The 21,784-nt window shown below is 44.7% G+C and overlaps 2 protein-coding genes across 2 annotated transcripts; one reads left to right on the top strand and one right to left on the bottom strand.

The window, feature by feature from the left end:
* Positions 1 to 12,518: 12,518 nt before the first annotated feature.
* LOC125556642 (uncharacterized) lies at positions 12,519 to 14,837 on the top strand. Its single transcript, XM_087523720.1, has 6 exons — positions 12,519 to 12,876; positions 12,958 to 13,075; positions 13,576 to 13,635; positions 13,821 to 13,929; positions 14,014 to 14,236; positions 14,493 to 14,837. Exons 1-6 carry the CDS (start codon positions 12,823 to 12,825, stop codon positions 14,598 to 14,600), a joined length of 672 nt encoding a protein of 223 aa, XP_087379846.1. The 5' UTR covers positions 12,519 to 12,822; the 3' UTR covers positions 14,601 to 14,837.
* A 1,553-nt stretch (positions 14,838 to 16,390) lies between these two features.
* Positions 16,391 to 21,123, bottom strand: RECA1 (recA DNA recombination family protein). The gene is made up of 13 exons (XM_048675729.2): positions 20,840 to 21,123; positions 20,040 to 20,131; positions 19,679 to 19,754; positions 19,528 to 19,590; positions 19,292 to 19,421; positions 18,461 to 18,546; positions 18,252 to 18,377; positions 18,072 to 18,176; positions 17,947 to 18,003; positions 17,795 to 17,857; positions 17,645 to 17,721; positions 17,011 to 17,083; positions 16,391 to 16,742 (listed from the first exon to the last, which is right to left on the bottom strand). The coding sequence occupies exons 1-13, from the start codon at positions 21,035 to 21,037 to the stop codon at positions 16,641 to 16,643; spliced, it is 1,248 nt and encodes a 415-aa protein (XP_048531686.2). The 5' UTR covers positions 21,038 to 21,123; the 3' UTR covers positions 16,391 to 16,640.
* Positions 21,124 to 21,784: the final 661 nt, after the last annotated feature.

The following is a 21,784-nucleotide window of genomic DNA, read 5'->3' on the forward strand; positions in this document are numbered from 1 at the left end:
GATCAATCTATGGAGTCATCTAGCAACGAGGGAGGAGTGGATCTACATACCCTTGTAGATCGCGCGCGGAAGCGTTCAAGAGAACGGGGTTGATGGAGTCGTACTCGTCGTGATCCAAATCACCGATGATCCTAGCGCCGAACGGACGGCACCTCCGCGTTCAACACACGTACGGAGCAGCGACGTCTCCTCCTTCTTGATCCAGAAAGGGGAAGGAGAGGTTGATGGAGATCCAGCAGCACGACGGCGTGGTGGTGGAAGTAGCGGGATTCCAACAGGGCTTCGCCAAGCGCTGCGGGAGGAGGGAGATGTGTCATGGGAGGGAGAGGGAGGCGCCAGGGCTTAGGTTTTGCTGCCCTCCCTTCCCCCACTATATATAGGGCCAAGGGAGAGGGGGGGGGCGCAGCCTTGGCCCTTCCTCCAAGGAAGGGTGCGGCCAAGGGAGGAGTCCATCCTCCCCAAGGCACCTAGGAGGTGCCTTCCCCCTTTAGGACTCTTCCTTTCCCTTATCTCTTGGCGCATGGGCCTCTTGGGGCTGGTGCCCTTGGCCCATATAGGCCAAGGCGCACACCCCTACAGCCCACGTGGCCCCCGGGGCAGGTGGACCCCCTTGGTGGACCCCCGGACCCCTTTCGGCACTCCCGGTACAATACCGATAATGCGCGAAACTTTTCCGGCAACCAAAACAAGACTTCCCATATATAAATCTTTACCTCCGCACCATTCCGGAACTCCTCGTGACGTCCGGGATCTCATCCGGGACTCCGAACAACTTTCGGGTTACCGCATACTAATATCTCTATAACCCTAGCGTCACCGAACCTTAAGTGTGTAGACCCTACGGGTTCGGGAGACATGCAGACATGACCGAGATGACTCTCCGGTCAATAACTAACAGCGGGATCTGGATACCCATGTTGGCTCCCACATGTTCCACGATGATCTCATCGGATGAACCACGATGTCAAGGACTTAATCAATCCCGTATACAATTCCCTTTGTCTATCGGTACAATACTTGCCCAAGATTCGATCGTTGGTATCCCGATACCTTGTTCAATCTCGTTACCGGCAAGTCTCTTTACTCGTTCCGTAACACATCATCCCGTGATCAACTCCTTGCTCACATTGTTCACATTATGATGATGTCCTACCGAGTGGGCCTAGAGATACCTCTCCGTCACACGGAGTGACAAATCCCAGTCTCGATTCGTGCCAACCCAACAGACACTTTCGGAGATACCCGTAGTGCACCTTTATAGTCACCCAGTTACGTTGTGACGTTTGGCACACCCAAAGCACTCCTACGGTATCCGGGAGTTGCATAATCTCATGGTCTAAGGAAATGATACTTGACATTAGAAAAGCTTTAGCATACGAACTACATGATCTTGTGCTAGGCTTAGGATTGGGTCTTGTCCATCACATCATTCTCCTAATGATGTGATCCCGTTATCAACGACATCCAATGTCCATGGTCAGGAAACCGTAACCATATATTGATCAACGAGCTAGTCAACTAGAGGCTTACTAGGGACATGGTGTTGTCTATGTATCCACACATGTATCTGAGTTTCCTATCAATACAATTCTAGCATGGATAATAAACGATTATCATGAACAAGGAAATATAATAATAACTAATTTATTATTGCCTCTAGGGCATATTTCCAACAGTCTCCCACTTGCACTAGAGTCAATAATTCAGTTCACATCGATATGTGATTAACACTCAAGGTCACATCCCCATGTGACTAACACCCAAAGAGTTTACTAGAGTCAATAATCTAGTTCACATTACCATGTGATTAACACTCGATGAGTTCTGGGTTTGATCATGTTATGCTTGTGAGAGATGTTATAGTCAACTGATCTTAACCTTTTAGATCCGTGTGTGCTTTACAAATCTCTATGTCATCTCCTAGATGCAGCTACCACGTTTTATTTGGAGCTATTCCAAACAACTGTTCTACTATACGAATCCAGTTTACTACTCAGAATAATCTGGATTAGTGTCAAAGTTTGCATCGGCGTAACCCTTTACGACGAACTCTTTTACCACCTCCATAATCGAGAAAATTCCTTAGTCCACTAGTTACTAAGGATAACTTTGACCGCTGTCCTGTGATCCATTCTTGGATCACTCTTGTACCCCTTGACTGACTCATGGCAAGGCACACTTCAGGTGCGGTACACAGCATAGCATACTGTAGAGAGCCTATGATAAAAGCATAGGGGACGACCTTCGTCCTTCCTCTTTCTTCTGCCGTGGTCGAGCTTAACTTCATACCTTACAACTCAGGCAAGAACTCCTTCTTTGACTGATCCATCTTGAACACCTTCAAGATCATGTCAAGGTATGTGCTCATTTGAAAGTACCATTAAGCGTTTTTGATCTATCCTTATAGATCTTGATGCTTAATGTTCAAGTAGCTCAATCCAGGTTTTCCATTGAAAAACACCTTTCAAATGACCCTATATGCTTTCCAGAAATCCTACGTCATTTCTGATCCACAATATGTCAACAACATATACTTATCAGAAATTCTATAGTGATCCCACTCACTTCTTTGGAAATACAAGTTTCTCATAAACTTTGTATACACCCAAAACTTTGATCATCTTATCAAAGCATACATTCCAACTCCGAGATGCTTACTCCAGTCCTTAGAAGGATTGCTGGAGCTTTGCATACTTATTAGCATCTTTCAGGATTGACAAAACCTTCCGGTTTGTATCACATACAACCTTTCCTCAAAAAATGTCGAGGAAACAATGTTTTGACATCCTATCTGCAAGATTTCATAAATAATGCAGTAATCGCTAATACAATTCCAACAGACTCTTAGCATCGCTACGAGTGAGAAAGTCTCATCGTAGTCAACTCCTTGAATTTGTCGGAAAACATCTTAACGACAAGTCGAGCTTTCTTAATGGTGACATTTACCATCATTGTCCGTCTTCCTTTTAAAATCCATCTGTACTCAACAGCCTCACGACCATCGAGTTGTTCTGTCAAAGCCTACACTTTGTTTCCATACATGGATCCTCTCTCGGATTTTATGGCCTCGAGCCATTTATCGGAATCCAGGCCCACCATCGCTTCTCCATAGCTCGTAGGTTCATTGTTGTCTAGCAACATGACTTCCAAGACAGGATTACGTACCACTCTGAAGTAGTACGCATCCTTGTCATCCCACGAGGTTTGGTAGTGACTTGATCTGAAGTTTCATGATCACTATCATAAGCTTCCACTTCAATTGGTGTAGGTGCCACAGGAACAACTCCCTGTGCCCTGTCACACACTAGTTGAAGAGACGGTTCAATAACCTCATCAAGTCTCCACCATCCTCCCTCTCAATTCTTTCGAGAGAAACTTTTTCTCGAGAAAGGACCCGATTCTAGAAACAATCCCTTATTGCTTTCGGATCTGAGACAGGAGGTATACTCAACTATTTTGGGTGTCCTATGAAGATGCATTTATCCGCTTTGGGTTCGAGCTTATCAGCCTGAAACTTTTTCACATAAGCGTCGCAGCCCCAAACTTTTAAGAAATGACAGCTTAGGTTTCTCTAAACCATAGTTCATATGGTGTCATCTCATCGGAATTACGTGGTGCCCTATTTAAAGTGAATGTGGTTGTCTTTAATGCCTAACCCATAAACTATCGTGGTAATTCGATAAGAGACATCATGATATGCATCATATCCAATAGGGTGCAGTTATGATGTTCGGACACACCATCACACTATGGTGTTCCAGGCTGTATTAGTTGTGAAACAATTTCCACAATGTCTTAATTCTGTGCCAAACTCGTAATTCAGATATTCATCTCTATGATCATATCATAGATATTTTATCCTCTTGTCACGACGATCTTTCAACTTCACCCTGAAATTACTTGAACCTTTCAATAATTCAGACTCGTGATTCATCAAGTAAATATACTCAACATCTACTCGAATCATCTTTGAAGTAAGAACATAACGATATCCACTACATGCCTCAGCACTCATTGGATTGCACACATCAAAATGTATTACTTCCAACAAGTTGCTTTCTAGTTCCATTTTACTGAAAACGAGGCTTTCAGTCATCTTGCCCATGTGGTATGATTTGCATGTCTCAAGTGATTCAAAATCAAGTGAGTCCAAACGGTCCATTTGCATGGAGTTTCTTCATGCATATACACCAATAGACATGGTTCGCATGTCTCAAACTTTCAAAAAATGAGTGAGTCCAAAGATCCATCAATATGGAGCTTCTTCATGCGTTTTATACCGATATGACTTAAGTGGTAGTGCCACAAGTAGGTGGTACTATCATTACTATCCTATATCTTTTGGCATGAACATGAGTATCACTACGATCGAGATTCAATAAACCATTCATTTTAGGCGTAAGACCATTGAAGGCATTATTCAAATAAACAGAGTAACCATTATTCTCCTTAAATGAATAACCGTATCGCGATAGACATAATCCAATCATGTCTATGCTCAACGCAAACACCAAATAACAATTATTTAGGTTTTAATACCAATCTCGATGGTAGAGAGAGCGTGCGATGCTTGATCATATCAACCTTGGAAACACTTCCAACACATATCGTCAGCTCACCTTTAGCTAGTCTCCGTTTATTCCGTAGCTTTTATTTCGAGTTACTAACACTTAGCAACCGAACCAGTATCTAATACCCTGGTGCTACTAGGAGTACTAGTAACGTACTCATTAACATAATGTATATCCAATATACTTCTATCGACAATCTTCTCATCTACCAAGTATCTAGGGTAATTCTGCTCCAGTGGTTGTTCCCTTATTACAGAAGCACTTAGTTTCGGGTTTGGGTTCAACCTTGGGTTTCTTCACTAGAGCAGTAGCTGAATTGCCGTTTCATGAAGCATCCCTTTTTGCCCTTGCCCTTCTTGAAACTAGTGGTTTCACCAACCATCAACAACTGATGCTCCTTTTTGATCTCTACTTTTGTGGTGTCAAACATCGCGAATATCTCAAGGATCATCATATATGTCCCTGATATATTATAGTTCATCACGAAGCTCAAGCAGCTTGGTGGTAATGACTTCGGAGAACCATCACTATTTCATCTGGAAGATCAACTCCCACTCGATTCAAGCGATTGTTGTACTCAGACAATCTGAGCACAAGTTCAACAATTGAGCTTTTCTCCCTTAGTTTGCAGGCTAAGAAAATCATCGGAGGTCTTATACCTCTTGACGTGGGCGCGAGCCTGAAATCCCAATTTCAGCCCTCGAAACATCTCATATGTTTCGCGACGTTTCAAAACGTCTTCGGTGCCTCAACTCTAAACCGTTTAACTGAACTATCACGTAGTTATCAAAATGTGTATGTCAGATGTTCGCAACATCCACAGACAACGTTCGAGGTTCAGCACACTGAGCGGTGCATTAAGGACATAAGCCTTCTATGAAGCAATGAGGACAATCCTCAGTTTACGGACCTAGTCCGCATAATTGCTACTATCAACTTTCAACTAAATTTTCTCTAGGAACATAACTAAACAGTAGAACTGAAGCGCGAGCTATGACATAATTTGCGAAGACCTTTTGACTATGTTCAGGATAATTAAGTTCATCTTATGAACTCCCACTCAGATAGACATACCTCTAGTCATCTAAGTGATTACATGATCCGAGTCAACTAGGCCGTGTCCGATCATCACGTGAGACGGACTAATCAACATCGGTGAACATCTTCATGTTGATCGTATCTACCATACGACTCATGCTCGACCTTTCGGTCTCTTGTGTTCCGAGGCCATGTCTGTACATGCTAGGCTCATCAAGTCAACCTAAGTGTTTTGCATGTGTTCCGAGGCCATGTCTGTACATGCTAGGCTCGTCAACACCCGTTGTATTCGAACGTAAGAATCTATCACACCCGATCATCACGTGGTGCTTCGAAACGACGAACTTTCGTAACGGTGCACAGTTAGGGGGAACACCTTCTTGAAATTTTAGTGAGGGATCATCTTATTTACTACCGTCGTTCTAAGCAAATAAGATGTATAAACATGATAAACATCACATGCAATCAAATAGTGACATGATATGGCCAATATCATATTGCTCCTTTTGATCTTCATCTTCGGGGCTCCATGATCATCATCGTCACCAGCATGACACCATGATCTCCATCATCATGATCTCCATCATCGTGTCTCCATGAAGTTGCCTCGCCAACTATTACTTCTACTACTACAGCTAACGGTTAGCAATAAAGTAAAGTAATTACATGACGTTTATGTTGACACGCAGGTCATAAATAAATTAAGACAACTCCTATGGCTCCTGCCGGTTGTCATACTCATCGACATGCAAGTCGTGATTCCTATTACAAGAACATGATCATCTCATAAATCACATATATCATTCATCACATCCTTTGGCCATATCACATCACATAGCATACCCTGCAAAAACAAGTTAGACGTCCTCTAATTGTTGTTTGCATGTTTTACGTGGCTGCTAAGGGTTTCTAGCAAGAACGTTTCTTACCTACGCAAAAACCACAACGTGATATGCCAATTTCTATTTACCCTTCATAAGGACCCTTTTCATCGAATCCGATCCGACTAAAGTGGGAGAGACAGACACCCGCTAGCCACCTTATGCAACTAGTGCATGTCAGTCGGTGGAACCAGTCTCACGTAAGAGTACGTGTAAGGTCGGTCCGGGACGCTTCATCCTACAATGCCGCCGAATCAAGATTGGACTAGTAACGGTAAGCATATTGAACAAAATCAACGCCCACAACTACTTTGTGTTCTACTCGTGCATAGAAACTACGCATAGACCTAGCTCATGATGCCACTGTTCGGGGAACGTAGCAATAATTCAAAATTTTCCTACGTGTCACCAAGATCAATCTATGGAGTCATCTAGCAACAAGGGAGGAGTGGATCTACATACCCTTGTAGATCGCGCGCGGAAGCGTTCAAGAGAACGGGGTTGATGGAGTCGTACTCGTCGTGATCCAAATCACCGATGATCCTAGCTCCGAACGGACGGCACCTCCGCGTTCAACACACGTACGGAGTAGCGACGTCTCCTCCTTCTTGATCCAGCAAGGGGAAGGAGAGGTTGATGGAGATCCAGCAGCACGACGGCGTGGTGGTGGAAGTAGCGGGATTCCAACAGGGCTTCGCCAAGCGCTGCGGGAGGAGGGAGATGTGTCATGGGAGGGAGAGGGAGGCGCCGGGGCTTAGGTTTTGCTGCCCTCCCTTCCCCTACTATATATAGGGCCAAGGGAGAGGGGGGGCGCAGCCTTGGCCCTTCCTCCAAGGAAGGGTGCGGCCAAGGGAGGAGTCCATCCTCCCCAAGGCACCTAGGAGGTGCCTTCCCCCTTTAGGACTCTTCCTTTCCCTTATCTCTTGGCGCATGGGCCTCTTGGGGCTGGTGCCCTTGGCCCATATAGGCCAAGGCGCACACCCCTACAGCCCACGTGGCCCCCGGGGCAGGTGGACCCCCTTGGTGGACCCCCGGACCCCTTTCGGCATTCCCGGTACAATACCGATAATGCGCGAAACTTTTCCGGCAACCAAAAAAAGACTTCCCATATATAAATATTTACCTCCGCACCATTCCGGAACTCCTCGTGACGTCCGGGATCTCATCCGGGACTCCGAACAACTTTCGGGTTACCGCATACTAATATCTCTATAACCCTAGCGTCACCGAACCTTAAGTGCGTAGACCCTACGGGTTCGGGAGACATGCAGACATGACCGAGATGACTCTCCGGTCAATAACCAACAGCGGGATCTGGATACCCATGTTGGCTCCCACATTTTCCACGATGATCTCATCGGATGAACCACGATGTCAAGGACTTAATCAATCCCGTATACAATTCCCTTTGTCTATCGGTACAATACTTGCCCGAGATTCGATCGTCGGTATCCCGATACCTTGTTCAATCTCGTTACCGGCAAGTCTCTTTACTCGTTCCGTAACACATCATCCCGTGATCAACTCCTTGATCACATTGTTCACATTATGATGATGTCCTACCGAGTGGGCCCAGAGATACCTCTCCGTCACACGGAGTGACAAATCCCAGTCTCGATTCGTGCCAACCCAACAGACACTTTCGGAGATACCCGTAGTGCACCTTTATAGTCACCCAGTTACGTTGTGACGTTTGGCACACCCAAAGCACTCCTACGGTATCCGGGAGTTGCACAATCTCATGGTCTAAGGAAATGATACTTGACATTAGAAAAGCTTTAGCATACGAACTACATGATCTTGTGCTAGGCTTAGGATTGGGTCTTGTCCATCACATCATTCTCCTAATGATGTGATCCCGTTATCAACGACATCCAATGTCCATGGTCAGGAAACCGTAACCATCTATTGATCAACGAGCTAGTCAACTAGAGGCTTACTAGGACATGGTGTTGTCTATGTATCCACACATGTATCTGAGTTTCCTATCAATACAATTCTAGCATGGATAATAAACGATTATCATGAACAAGGAAATATAATAATAACTAATTTATTATTGCCTCTAGGGCATATTTCCAACACCAGCCACCTTATGCAACTAGTGCATGTCAATCGGTGGAACCAGTCTCACGTAAGCGTGCGTGTAAGGTCGGTCCGGGCCCCTTCATCCCACGATGCCGCCGAATCAAGATAAGACTAGTAACGGCAAGCAAATTGACAATATCCACGCCCACAACTGCTTTGTGTTCTACTCATGCATAGAAACTACGCATAGACCTAGCTCATGATGCCACTGTTAGGGAACGTAGCAGAATTTTAAAATTTTCTACGCATCACCAAGATCAATCTATGGAGTCATCTAGCAACGAGGGAGAGGGGAGTGCATCTACATACCCTTGTAGATCGCGTGCGGAAGCGTCCAAGAGAACGGGGTTGACTGAGTCGTACTCGTCGTGATCCAAATCACCGATAACCTAGCGCCGAACGGACGACACCTCCGCGTTCAACACACGTACGGCTGGGAAGACGTCTCCTCCAACTTGATCCAGCAAGGGGGAAGGAGAGGTTGATGAAGATCCAGCAGCACGACGGCGTGGTGGTGGAAGCAACGGTGATCTCGGCAAGGCTTCGCCAAGCTCAGGGAGAGGGAGGAGTGTCACAGGAGGGAGAGGGAGGCGCCAGGGGCTAGGGTGCGGCTACCCTCCCTCCCCCCACTATTTATAGGACCCCTAGGGGGGCGCCGGCCTAGGAGATTGAATCTCCAAGGGGAGGCGGCGACCAAGGGGGGTGGAGTGCCCCCCAAGCCAAGTGGGGCGCCCCCACCCCTAGGGTTTCCAACCCTAGGCGCAGGGGAGGCCCATGGGGGGTGCACGAGCCCATCTGGGGCTGGTTCCCCTCCCACTTCAGCCCATGGGGCCCTCCGGGATAGGTGGCCCCACCCGGTGGACCCCCGGGACCCTTCCGGTGGTCCCGGTACAATACCGATTACCCTGAAAACCTTCCCGATGGCCGAAACTTGACTTCCTATATATAAATCTTCACCTCCGGACCAATCCGGAGCTCCTCGTGACGTCCGAGATCTCATCCGGGACTCCGAACAACTTTCGGGTTACCGTATACTAATATCTCAACAACCCTAGCGCCACCGAACCTTAAGTGTGTAGACCCTACGGGTTCGGAAGACGCGCAGACATGACCGAGACGACTCTTCGATCAATAACCAACAGTGGGATCTGGATACCCATGTTGTCTCCCACATGCTCCTCGATGATCTCATCGGATGAACCATGATGTCTAGGATTCGATCAATCCCGTATACAATTCCCTTTGTCAATCGGTACATTACTTGCCCGAGACTCGATCGTCGGTATCCCAATACCTCGTTCAATCTCGTTACCGGCAAGTCACTTTACTCGTACCGTAATGCATGATCCCGTGATCAACCACTTGGTCACATTGAGCTCATTATGATGATGCATTACCGAGTGGGCCCAGAGATACCTCTCCGTCATACGGAGTGACAAATCCCAGTCTCGATTCGTGCCAACCCAACAGACACTTTCGGAGATACCTGTAGTGTACCTTTATAGTCACCCAGTTACGTTGTGACGTTTGGCACACCCAAAGCACTCCTACGGTATCCGGGAGTTGCACAATCTCATGGTCTAAGGAAATGATACTTGACATTCAGAAAAGCTATAACAAACGAACTACACGATCTTCGATCTTTGAGCTATGCTTAGGATTGGGTCTTGTCCATCACATCATTCTCCTAATGATGTGATCCCGTTATCAATGACATCCAATGTCCATAGTCAGGAAACCATGACTATCTTTCAATCAACGAGCTAGTCAAGTAGAGGCTCACTAGGGACGTGTTGTGGTCTATGTATTCACACATGCATTACGATTTCCGGATAACACAATTATAGCATGAACAATAGACAATTATCATGAACAAAGAAATATAATAATAAGCATTTTATTATTGCCTCTAGGGCATATTTCCAACACTTCTTTGGTATGCCAGGAACTCACAATGACGTCAACGTGCTGCAGTGCTCTCCTGTCTTTGCCAAGCTTGTTGAAGGTCATTCTCCTCCGGTGAACTTTGAGATCAATGGGCGGCACTACAACAAGGGGTACTATTTAGCTGATGGCATCTATCTAAGATGGTCTACATTTGTGAAGACGATCTCAAACCCTGTGCCAGGAGGCAAGAACGCCTGGTTTGCGAAGGTTCAGGAGGCTTGCAGGAAGGATGTCGAGCGGACATTTGGTGTGCTCCAATCTCGATTTGCTGTTGTCCGGTACCCCGCTCAGACCTGGTCGAAAGATCAAATGTGGGAGATTATGACTTGCTGTGTCATCTTGCACAACATGATCATCGAGAGCGAGCAAGAAGACCCAGTGTTTGAGACTGAACCATACTACAGGCAGGGTCCTCTAGCCGAAGTTGATCACCAGCTACCGACAACCTGGACTGCCTATCTCAGTATGCGTCAGGAGATCCGAGACCCACAGGTGCATCATCAACTACAGCAAGATCTGATAGAGCATCTATGGAGGCTCAAGGACGACGCCGGGCGCGACGTGTGATAAAATATGAGTTTTTATTTGTTGAACTATATAATTTGTATTGAACTATTTGTTGTTGTACTATTTTGTTGAAGTATTTAATATTTCTGTGATGAAATATGTGATAAAAAAATTTTATGTGCATAATTGAACGCCGAACAACGGCGAACCACGTCGAATATGGGCCCTTTATTCGCCGAAATGGGGCTGAAAAGTGGACCAATATCGGCATCTGGGGGCGAGCTGGGGGCGACGACTGGGCGCGAAACCGCCCCCAGCGCCGATTGTATTGCCAGCTCGCCCCCAGAGGGCGGTTTTTATGCGTCCTGGGGGGGCGAACGGCTGGAGATGCTCTTAGCCCCTTTCATGTCCACATGAACACGCACATGATTGTGAATGTTGGCTCCCTCGACACGGATGGCATTGGTGGGGGCCGGGAAGGCAAGGAACTCGGGACCGGTCGCGCGGTCTGGAGGGGAAGAGGAGTGGTGACCACCGCCAAGGGTGGGGAGGTCAGGGGCGTAGTTTACGATTTTGAAGTGGCAAAAATTTCGCTCACCCTCGAAATGGTCGAAATTTCGGAAATTTCGAAAAATTCGAAAATTGTTTCGTACAAACCAACGAAATTTTTGTTTGAATTCAAATAATTTTAATTTTAAAAAGATAGATAAAAGGGCACGTAGCGCAAAATTAACACAATTAGATAACTAGTGTGATGATTTATCCATAGCCTAACATGCTATTGGTTGTGATTCGAATCTCAGTTAGGACATTTTTTTGCCACAAATGTCTATTTGGTGCAAAAATAATCAAAATGTTGGTAAACATGATTCGAACCATGATCGGTAGACAGTGTTCCTACCGCTGCACTACTATAACCTGTGTTAATTTGTACTGATCCATGATCATTTTTACATAGAAATTCAAACCCATCGAAATTTCTTCAACGAAAGGCAAAAAATTCGCCCATCCTCGGAATTGTCGAAATTTTGGAAGTTTCAAGGAATTTTGATGAAATTTGAAACCATGGCCAGGGGAAGAGAGGTGGGAAGAGGGGCAGAGGCCATGCGGAAGGAGGGAGCGGATAAAAAAACAGATACCATGATAGGGAATCAGTACGAGTAGAGATGCATCATGCTTGTTTTCCTTTTCTTGGGAATTAAGTAGAGAGTACATCAGGGAGAGAGAAGAGGACTCACACACACAACAACCTAAGCACCAATCCTATCTCTACTGAGGGGGTGTTTGGTTCAGAAGTACTAGGACTTTTTCTAGTCCCAGGGACTAATCAAAAAAGACTCTCCAGTAGAGTCTTTTTTTAGTCCGTGTAGAAAAAGTCCTTCCTGTTTGGTTCCTAGGGACTTTTTCTAATCTCTGGGACTAAAAAGTCCGTGAACCAAATACCCCCTGAGTGTGACGGTGACTGTAGTGCATGGCGCATGCATAGGAGATAAGGCCGTGACCGGTTCATCTCCTTGAGAATAGCTCAAGCCAGTATACTCTAACAACTTGAACCCACATCAAGCGATGCATTCCCCAATCCCCATCGCGCCGGAAACCCAGCCAGTGGCGGCGACTCTGCTTCTCACCCACCCAAATCGCTGCAACTTCTCCCTCCCGCGACACAGGGGCTGGCGGCCATGAATCCCAAGGAGCTCTTCGGGCTTTTCGTCGGAAAGGTTCGATGGAGGCGTGGCCTCCGATTCCTCCTCCGTCGTCATGCAAGGGACTGATTTTCTACCGCTGATGTGATGCAGGAGCGTGGGGAGGCCATTCAGGATCTGGAGATCTCCCTGCGGGCCAAGGTTTGGCTCCCGTTTTCACTTTGTTGCTGCCACTATAACTGGACTGGTGCTGGACTGGTGGTTTCTTGCTTCCCTTTGCAGGGATCGCTCACACAGGCGGAGGACGCCACGCTGCGGAAATTCAGCACCGCCGCCGACGTGGCCTACGCTGCGAGCTCTACGTTCTTCACTCTTCCTCTCTGTTTTTCCATAAATAAAGGTGCCTCGACCTCCATTCCATCTATAATCATTAGATGTGAATTGCCCTTCAACCTGGTACGCGATGATAGATACAGTTATTTGTGAGCTACAACTCTAAATGAAATCCTATTCTAGACGTAGAAACTTTTTATTCGACCCAGTGGTCCAAGTTATATGTTCCAGCAAAGATTAGGGGATCTGTCAAATTAGATAAAGAATGTAAAAAAATCACTACTACTCCCTTTGTCCCATAATGTAAGTCGTTTTTTGACACTAGTGATTATGGGACGGAGGGAGTAGTTGTTATTTGCCAGGTTGGTAAGTTATTCAGAAGTGCACCTATTATTCAGCTTTTTTTCTGAGGGGTACCTATTATTCAGATTGGAAATGTAAGACGCATTTACTAGTAACCCATTTGGAATATGGGTATTCATAATGATGAGTATCAATGTTGGAAACCTGCAAAGCTAATCATTGTTGAATTTGTTGCTACATGCTTACTTATACTCTTTTATGCAGCACATAAATTGCTTGCTATTCCACCTCCGCATAGATTACTGACGTTGGCATACTCTGCTGGTAAATCTCATGCCTTCTTAACCTGTTTCTATCTTGCTGAAATCTCTAAACATGAAGATAATATTTTAATTTAATTTGGAATCGTACGGATTCAGGGCATGCATGAAGTTTTGGACAGAAACTTTAGAAACGCCATCCCTAGTCTTTCTCACTATAAGTGCTAATTCTATGAACCAATGTACCAGGCGGTGCTTGCGTGCTCGGGAAGTTGACATATTATCAGTGCCATTATGGATTTGCTTTAAACATTTTGAACGATGGTGAAGAACGCATAAAGATGGAGCTAGCTAACATGTGTGGATCATTAACTAATGATGCTTTATTTATTTTCATTGTCAGTCAAATATATTTTATATTAATGATTTGTTTCATTTACAGAATACTTACTAAGCATAGCAACGAAAAATCACTGGTTAAAGCTGTTAAAAGGCACTTCATAGCTGAGCATCTGTTCAGTGATCAGCATCAAGATGGTCCACTTTTCAGCTGGCGCCAACGCCATTCATATGTGGATAGCAGTTTTGTGGAAAGGGAGAAGGAGACTGAAGCAAATAACTCTGCCGTGGCCAGATCAATTTCTGGACAGACAATTGTAGACACTGTGAGTTACAACCAAGTAATTTTGCAGTTTGTTACTCCCTCCGTTCCGAATTACTTGTCTTGAATTTGTCTAGATACAGATGTATCTAGACTCATTTTAATGCTAGATACCTCCGTATCTAAACAAATCCAAGACAAGTAATTTGGAACGGAGGGAGTAGATCCACTTATGAAACATAAATGTAGAACTTTCTCCTCCCCTCAATTTACCAAATAGCTAAAAAAACAATATTGACCTAATTTTATGTTTGTTGCAGATTGAAAAGGATCCATTGGCTTGTATTGGCTCTCCAGACATCAACAAGCTCTCGGTGGACAAAAGCACCATTCTGACGAGACAACAGCTGCAAGCCCACAGAAGTTAATCACCGGCATCGTCCTAGGCATGCTGAGAAAACTATGCTATAAATTCTTAAGGATCAGAAGAAGCGGCATTTTATATGGCAAATTGAACGTGATTTCTGCTCTTATATTCCATAGGTTCCAGTGTTCTTAGAGTCATTGGCAAATGGGCACTAGAAGTCTTACTTGCCTAATGTGTCTCCTTGGTTGTTGGACCTTCCTGAATTGAATATGCAAATACCACAATGTACTTGTAGACATGCTTACTGCATTCTCTTTTCTTAATGCATTCTCTTGAATTTAGTAAGTATCCTAAATTTAACATAGAGGCTTATATTCCTAGAAAACTCGAAGATGCTTGGGAACCAATAATTAAAATTTGCATAGGTCCATACTATTGTAATGTTTTATGTGATTTGGGTGCTAGTATTTCTACTATGCCTAAAATACTTTTTTGTATGCTTGATCTTGGAAATATAGAACCTAGCAATTTGACCATTAACCTTGTCGATTCATCTAGTAAGAAAGCTCTAGGAAGAAAAGATGATGCTAAGGTTGAAGTGCAACTGAATATTATTCCCACTGATTTTATTATACTTGATATGAAGTGTGATTTTACTTGACTTATTATTTTGGGTAGACCTTTTCTAAGAACTGCAGTGCCACGTTTTTCTCTCCTAACCTAGGCGGTTAGGATAAACTCTCCCCTCTAGACTTCAACGGCGAGCCCATGGACTCGCCCCCCCCTGCCTGCCGCTCTGTCGATCGATGGCGGGAGGGGAATTCCGGTGCCTCCGTTGCGGTTAGTAGTTTAGGTCGGGTTTTTTTAGTCCTCGCAGGTGCGGCGTTCAGGCAGATGGCGACGCTTCTTCTTTGAGTTTGTCTTCCAGGCTCCGATCTTTCTCGAGTTCGTCCATCTGGACGTAGTTGACGGAGCTCCGGCGTAGATTCCTGCTGTCTACTTGGGGCGTGATGTTAGGTTTTCTCGTTATATGGTGAGATTTGGTGTTAGGTGCTTCAAATCTATGCAAGGATTCAATGGTGACGACTGCAGCCCCAGGGCACTGGTCCTTAGGGGCACGTGCACGAAGACTTTCCGGCTATCATCGACAAGGTCAAGCCGGCTCCGGTAGGGAAGCGGCGCGTCGGCGGCTCGTTCTGGCGGCAGTAGTGGTCGTTTAGTGGTCTTGGAATATGGATGTAATTTTTATTATGTTTGAGATGCTATGTACTTCCGGTGAACTTTTATAATAGATTTGATCATTTTCGTGCAAAAAAAAACAGCAGGCCCAATTCACATGAAGGAAGGCACCTACAAATTCAAGTTGCCACAAAATCAAGCTTATGGCCACTTCCCTAAAAAGAAGTTCAAGCGTACAAGTGGGAAAAGGTCAATTTAAGTGACCTTTTATAAGCTTTCAACAACGAATAGAGGTAACAAAGCCTTGATTTAGGCTTTAAACAAAAGCACTTGTAATATAGTTTATCTTTGTGCAGTTTACTTTTAGTACAATAAGATGCCATGCTTAGTCTTCATTATGGTTTTAGGGGAATTTTCTGAAATTGACTAGGTATAATTTCATATCTTGTCTGTTCGGAACGGCCCGCCCAGCCTGGGCACGCCAAGCCCTGGTTGCTCCCCTGCGTGTCATTCTTTTTGCATTGTGTTCTATTTAGCACCCTATTACTGTCCTGATTTTTTATATCTACGTCTGGTAATAGTTTTCTGCGTGAGCAATTATTTCAGTTTCTAGTGCTTCAAGCTTATTGCTTTGGTTGAATTTTCATACGAGATAAATTGTTTATCCCATGATTAATCTGTCAAGCTCTTTTTAGTACTGGTGGATGGTGGTACATTGTTGCTGTTGTTACAGCAAACAACCAACATGTCAAAATCCTAAGAACACAGGGTGTACCACTGGAACGTTCGCTTAGGTTTGGCGAAGAAGGGCCACATTTAGCTGCTAGAATTCTGCTGCTAGACGCTATGGGGTCAAAATGCCTGGAATTGCGCTGCTAGATGGACAGGTTAGCGGTTCATCTTCGGGGCTTGATGTTCGTCGTCAGTCATCATATACTTCTTCCTCCTCAGGTTGCGACGATGACTGCCCGAAAGCTAGCATGGCCATATGCCTGGTTCCTTCTGGTATCATGGCTCGGACTACCTGCAAGTGTACCAAGCGCAGTTGTAAGGAAAATGATGTGACACTAGATAAACGATAAGGCCAATTGTTCATTAGATAATCTTTTCTTTTTTGCATGAAGTACTTTTTTGTTTAAATGGCTAATCAGTATAGCAGGCATGTCCAAATGTCTGGGTCACATGGTGACGGCTTCGACTTATGATGCGTATATGAATACGGTATGAAATGTTTCAGATCAGGTAGTGGTGAGGTAAATACTCGCAGTTGTTCTAGCAACAATCAATCAAACCTTTTCTATCTCATCGCAGACGGTTGGATTCTCCCGGAGATACTGCAGTGCCTTTTCTCTACCTTGACCCAGTCTGCACACAAAGAGTGGAACACATGAAAGCTGCAAATTTACAGTTTAGCAAAACAAAAATGAAATATACTCATTGTTATTTTAATTCGAATAAAGTTACATAATAACATAACTACGATTATGTCCCTATTTGGAATGTGCAAATCCAACAACAGATTTCCGAAGCAGTATATAGAAACAATTATTAAAAGATTAAAACACAAGGAAATTATGTGAGACCACCTTGGAGTTTTCTGGCTAGTTTCCTGTACGGATATATGTAACAGATGTTCATATCCTCATAATCCTCAAATTTAAGCAAATGAACATGAAGTAGATTTCAGACAGTATAGGCTACATAAAGTTACTGGAGTTCCACAAAAAGAGGAACATGAATTCAGTACATATGATGTGATATGATGGTTCTCCAGAATCAAAGGGCACATATAGCCAGCCGAAGCACATGAAGTTCACATGGTAATAGGACTGGGGAGAATGGCATGAAAGGATAGCTGCTAGAAGGTTGTGTTTTGCTAATATATTCACAAGCCGTATTGAAATTCTTCTAAAGCCACCGGCATACCTTATATCTTTGTAACTATACCATGAACCCTTCTTTGCAACAACTTCCATCAGCTCAGCACAATCAAGAATGCAACCCTGCATGAATTCTCTCTTTAGCAAAAGATCCAGTGAGATCCAATGAGAATAGCTGAAAACTTTGTACACCAACCAATTTACTAACACCCTCCCCAAACATGATCTCGAATTCAGCTTGCTTGTAGGGCCTGGATACCTTGCAAAGAACAAAAGAAAAGATACTCATGCCAATGTACAAGTGTGGAGCAAAATACAAAACAAGAACTAAACATCTTCACGACATACTTTACTCTTCTGCACTCTGACACGGACCTTGACACCAATATCTTCATCTCCCTTGGCCTTGGCAAAATAAGATGAATTTTCTCAAGTCATGTCTTACGGAAGGTGAAATATTTTGTTTATCTTACAGATTTTATCTTCCCAATGTGTCGTATCTCTAGGCGAACTGATGCGAAGAACTTCAAAGCTATCCCTCCACTAGTGACTTCAGGGTTCCCATAGAATACCCCAATCTAGAAAAAACGAAATTTATCACATGACGGAATAAGATGGAAATGAACAGTCAGCTGAAAGCTAATGTAGAACACCTTGTATCTTATTTGATTCAAGAACATTAGAGTACAACCAGCCTTTGAGGCATTGCCTGACATCTTTCTCAATGCTTGACTCATCAGACGAGCTTGTAAACCCATCTGCTGCATCCCTATCTCACCCTAGCAAATAACTGAATCATATTTTTCATGCATCATATTGAATACAAATCTATACTAAAAACAAAAAGGAAAGAGAATCATACTTCAATTTCTGCACGTGGAGTGAGAGCTGATACTGAATCAATACAGATGAGATCTATTGCTCCAGATCTGCACATGCGGTCCGCAACTGGTAGAGAAACAGACATATTAGTCAAATCACGAAAACAGAAGTCTCGCAACCTCTAGGCTGTGTTTGGCATCACGTGTGGTTTCTGATAATCCTGTTTGCACACCATAACTAAAACTAACTATACCTTCAACCGTAGCAGGTGCTTGAAATAGTATATGTACCAAAATAAAAATAGATATGTATGCACACATTAAAGTTACAGTCCCAGAATTTCTGGTCATCAAATCAAAATACATCTATGAATAGAACTCCCTCCATTCCTAAATATAAGACCTTCTAGAGATTCCAATATGGACTACATACAGAGCAAAATGAGTGGATCTACATTCTAAAATACGTCCATATACATCCATATGTAGTCTATATTGAAATCTCTAAAAGGGCTTATATTTCAAAACGGATGGAGTAGTTAACTTCAGAAGGGCTAAATCATTCTTTTGGAAAAAGATGCTAAAAATATATTAGATGCCACAAATGCCAGGAAAATTATAAAGTTGAAGTGTCATTAATTATTGTTACATGCCAATCAGATGGTAAAAGATAAAATGTCATGCAAAATTCCTCTACTGCAAGAGAAACTTTGTGTGCGGAAAATACAAAATAGTCACTAGTATGTGAAAGATCCAAGTTAGTCACTTCTCACTATGTAACCCTGTTTACAGGTACAACAATATTATAACAGATGCAAGTAAGATTATTCAAACAAAAGGTACTGAGACCTCATAAGTAGAGAATGTATTACTTTCTAGTGCCATCTCTCCATTGTCAGGCTGGCAGACAATCAGATTTTCAATATCTACCCCAAGTGCTTTTGAATAAGCTGGATCAAAAGCATGCTCTGCATCAACAAGCATGGCATTTCCTCCTAGCTTCTGCATATAGGATGTTGGATGTTTTAAGTATCATTAAGTTCTACAGGAATCATGAAATATACAATGACGTCATACTCTAATACTCTAATACAGGAAGAAAGAAAACCTGTATTTCAGCAATGGCATGCAGAGCTAGAGTGGTCTTTCCACTGCTTTCTGGACCATACACCTTCAATGTATTGTAAAGTTGCAAATATCAGAGCAAATGGTGATCCGAAGGTGCCACGATGAAAGAAGATTAAACTATAGTAAGTTACCTCTACTACTCTTCCTTTTGGAAGGCCACCGCCCAAAGCAAAATCTAGTGTTAAGCAACCACTCGGGAAAGTCTCACTGGATAGACAAGGTAACAGTAAGTATGAATAGCATGCATGGAACTTATAAGGCCTTGTACAATGGGAAGTGGTTAGAGAGGTGCTTAGAAAAATAAACCGAGTTTTTCTGAAGCACCGGTGCCTATTTCTATAGGAGAGACGCTTAGTTAAGCGTCTACCCTGTACAAATAAGCACCGGTGCTTAAGGAAAATCTGGTTTATTTTTCTAAGCACCTCCCCTAAGCACCTCCCATTGTACAAGGCCTAAGGGGATTTCGATACATTTAAGCAATTAAGAACATACACAAAAGCACCACCAGCACTGCCTAATCTTGTAACGCTTCCTTTTCCAAAAGAATTGTTTATGTCAGTCATTGCTGCATCAAGAGCTTTTTGCTGTAGATGGAATTGTAAAGAGTATGTCATTTGTCTTAATAAGAAGCAATAATTAACTACAGTATTTATCTGCTATCAACTTGGGAAAAAATAGCATAGCTATTTCACAAAGAATGTCACAGCCTTGTACGGAAAAAATTGACATGCCTATATAATGTCGAGACAGGATGCCTCTCTTAGGGCAACATCTATACTGAGAATAATACATCTGAAGTTCAGTATAGAACTAAAGCATCGTTTACAGTTTTGTCCCCAGTAAATTGCGCAGCAGAGGGTTGTCTTTTCAAGTTCATTGTCATTATTCTTGTCCAAGTCAAACTTAGCATAACCACAGCAGCCAATAAGAGAGACCAGTAAGAATGTAAGATGGCAAGCGAATGCTAAACTATAAGACAGTAGTTTCCTGAAGTATCGGAAGTACACTCCGGTCACTGCAATGCCACTATGCACCCTAGGTATTCGACACAATGCACAGCCCAAGAAAAGCAATATAAGCAGCAGCAGCGACAACCTATGTCGTAGAAAAGGCTGCAATTGTTCTTACTTCAAAGTTCCACCTCACCGCGGCGCCACACTCCCGGTTCTCATCGCCAGGGGAACGCACCGCGCCTTACCCGGACCGTGCATCACTTGTTCGGCCGAATGGCCAGAGGAAACGAAAAATGGGAAGGGAAAGAACAAGAAACAAGGAACGGGGAAGCTTCTTACGCGGTCTATCAGTCGAGGGTCGTCCTCGCCGGAGAGCGCGCCGTTCCCGACGCTGGCAACGAACTCACAGCGCAGACGGCGGTTGCCGCGTCCGGAGGCGCTGCTCGCTGAGGCGCACGGCGCGGGGACCCTCCTGCGGGGCCGGGGCAGGATGGCCGGGGTGAAACGTGCGGCGGCGGCGGCGGCGGCTGTGGCCATTGGTTGCGTGGCGGCTGAGGTCCACGGCGCCGAGTGCTCGATTTGTCGAGGTGGAGTGAAGGGGGAGAAGTCCTTCAAGAAGCTCGGACAGGGAGGGTTTAGAGCGGCGGATCCATCGCGTATTCGCGTCTAGATTCGTGCAGCGACAGTGGGTTTAGGCCTTTTGGCTGATGATAAGAATAGGAAAGCTATAGAAATGAAATGGAATGTATCTTAATTTTATGACATGAACATGAAAATGAAATGACATGTATCTTAAGAGCAACTCCAACGGACCAACCCAAACGGACGGCGTTTGAGTCGGCCAGACGGACACGGATGCCCGCTTCGGCATTTGGGTCGGCGCCTGCGCCCAATGCTGGCCGATACCCATTTTGACGGCGCCAAAAAAACGAACGCATGCATATTAAAAAAAAAGAGAAACAGCAGCGCCCGCCGGCGCCGCACCTCCTCCGCGTGAGCACGAGCCGTCCGCGGCGCCGCCGGCACTGGGATCCTATCTGGATCCAGATGCTAGTCGTGCGGCAGCGTCACGTCCGGATACGGCAGAGGCTGGCGGTTCTGCCAGTGCCACTCCGCCTGGTGCACTGGCATGCTCACGCGCTGCCTCTGCCGGCGAGGCGCCGGCGGAGGTGGGAGGAACTCGGAGGGGAAAGGGGTGGCGGGGGACTTGCCCTTGCCCTTGCTGCTGCTGGCGCCGGAGAAGAGGCCCATCTCACTGTGGTTGTGGTGGTTAGGGTTTGCCGG

The sequence above is a fragment of the Triticum urartu genome, chromosome 5A (genome assembly GCF_056163025.1).
Source record: "Triticum urartu cultivar PI428250 chromosome 5A, HENAU_Tu73, whole genome shotgun sequence".
NCBI classification, from domain to species: domain Eukaryota; kingdom Viridiplantae; phylum Streptophyta; class Magnoliopsida; order Poales; family Poaceae; genus Triticum; species Triticum urartu.

What these genes read in the sequence shown, in the direction of transcription:
- LOC125556642 (XM_087523720.1), top strand. Translation starts at nt 12,823, where the DNA reads ATGCAGGAGCGTGGGGAGGCCATTCAGGATCTGGAGATCTCCCTGCGG. An exon ending in GACGTTGGCATACTCTGCTG is followed by an intron (nt 13,636 to 13,820) that starts GTAAATCTCATG and finishes CCAATGTACCAG; the next exon opens with GCGGTGCTTGCGTGCTCGGG. An exon ending in AAGATGGAGCTAGCTAACAT is followed by an intron (nt 13,930 to 14,013) that starts GTGTGGATCATT and finishes TTTCATTTACAG; the next exon opens with AATACTTACTAAGCATAGCA.
- RECA1 (XM_048675729.2), bottom strand. Translation starts at nt 21,037, where the DNA reads ATGGCCACAGCCGCCGCCGCCGCCGCCGCACGTTTCACCCCGGCCATC. An exon ending in ACCCTCGACTGATAGACCGC is followed by an intron (nt 20,132 to 20,839) that starts GTAAGAAGCTTC and finishes TTCCATCTACAG; the next exon opens with CAAAAAGCTCTTGATGCAGC. An exon ending in TGAATCAAATAAGATACAAG is followed by an intron (nt 18,177 to 18,251) that starts GTGTTCTACATT and finishes CGTTTTTTCTAG; the next exon opens with ATTGGGGTATTCTATGGGAA.